We start from the raw sequence: 583 nt of genomic DNA, 5'->3' as shown, positions 1-583 counted from the left end.
CAAAGCTTTGTGAGGATTCACTAGAGCTCAAAAAGCCGCTTGGAACATGATGGGTTTGGTGCAATTATTGAACCCCTAGTTAAATCAAAAGCGATGTCTCTCTTCAGTCCGACTCGTTGCATTTCAGTGTAGCAGAATAAATGCTCAGCAAGCGGTCCTTCTGCTTTGCAGTCATGGTCATGCCTTATTTCAGTCAAATAAAAATGGCAGCAGCAGTCCAGGCTTAAATCCGACTTCCCCTGGATCATTTATGTTGGCGCTTGGGAGGGTCCTTTTAAATCCGATTTAGGTGCAGTTTTAGGGGTGAGTGCAAGCGAGTTTTGCAGAGCTACAGCAAGAGGTAGCTATTCTGAATGAGACATCCCCGGTGGTGCCCAGTTCGCTGCAGTGAGTCACCATTCTCCTATGCTGTGGGCATGCGCTCTGTTTCCTTCCCAGAACGTCTGCACCAAGTGTGGGATTGAGACGACCAACACTCGCCCTCATTCGATTTGGCTGTGCAAGATCTGCAGCGAGCAGAGGGAGGTTAGTGATTTTTTCCCCGGCTGGCGTAGCTCCTGGGTTGCTGCTTCGTGCGTTATCT

The 583-nt window shown here is 49.2% G+C and overlaps 1 protein-coding gene across 1 annotated transcript in view; it reads left to right on the top strand.

Moving 5' to 3' along the window:
- The window catches only part of RPH3A (rabphilin 3A), a 105,652-nt gene that overhangs the window by 56,052 nt on the left and 49,017 nt on the right, over positions 1–583 (top strand). Inside the window, exon 5 of the mRNA XM_019507214.1 lies at positions 439–525. Coding sequence (XP_019362759.1) covers positions 439–525 — 87 coding nt within the window. The remainder of the gene's footprint in view (positions 1–438; positions 526–583) is intronic.

Source organism: Gavialis gangeticus, unplaced genomic scaffold, assembly GCF_001723915.1.
Source record: "Gavialis gangeticus isolate Ggan-Ray unplaced genomic scaffold, GavGan_comp1, whole genome shotgun sequence".
In the NCBI taxonomy this organism is placed as follows: domain Eukaryota; kingdom Metazoa; phylum Chordata; order Crocodylia; family Gavialidae; genus Gavialis; species Gavialis gangeticus.
The sequence above is the reverse complement of the archived record's forward strand: the minus strand, read 5'-3'. Positions and strand labels throughout refer to the sequence as shown.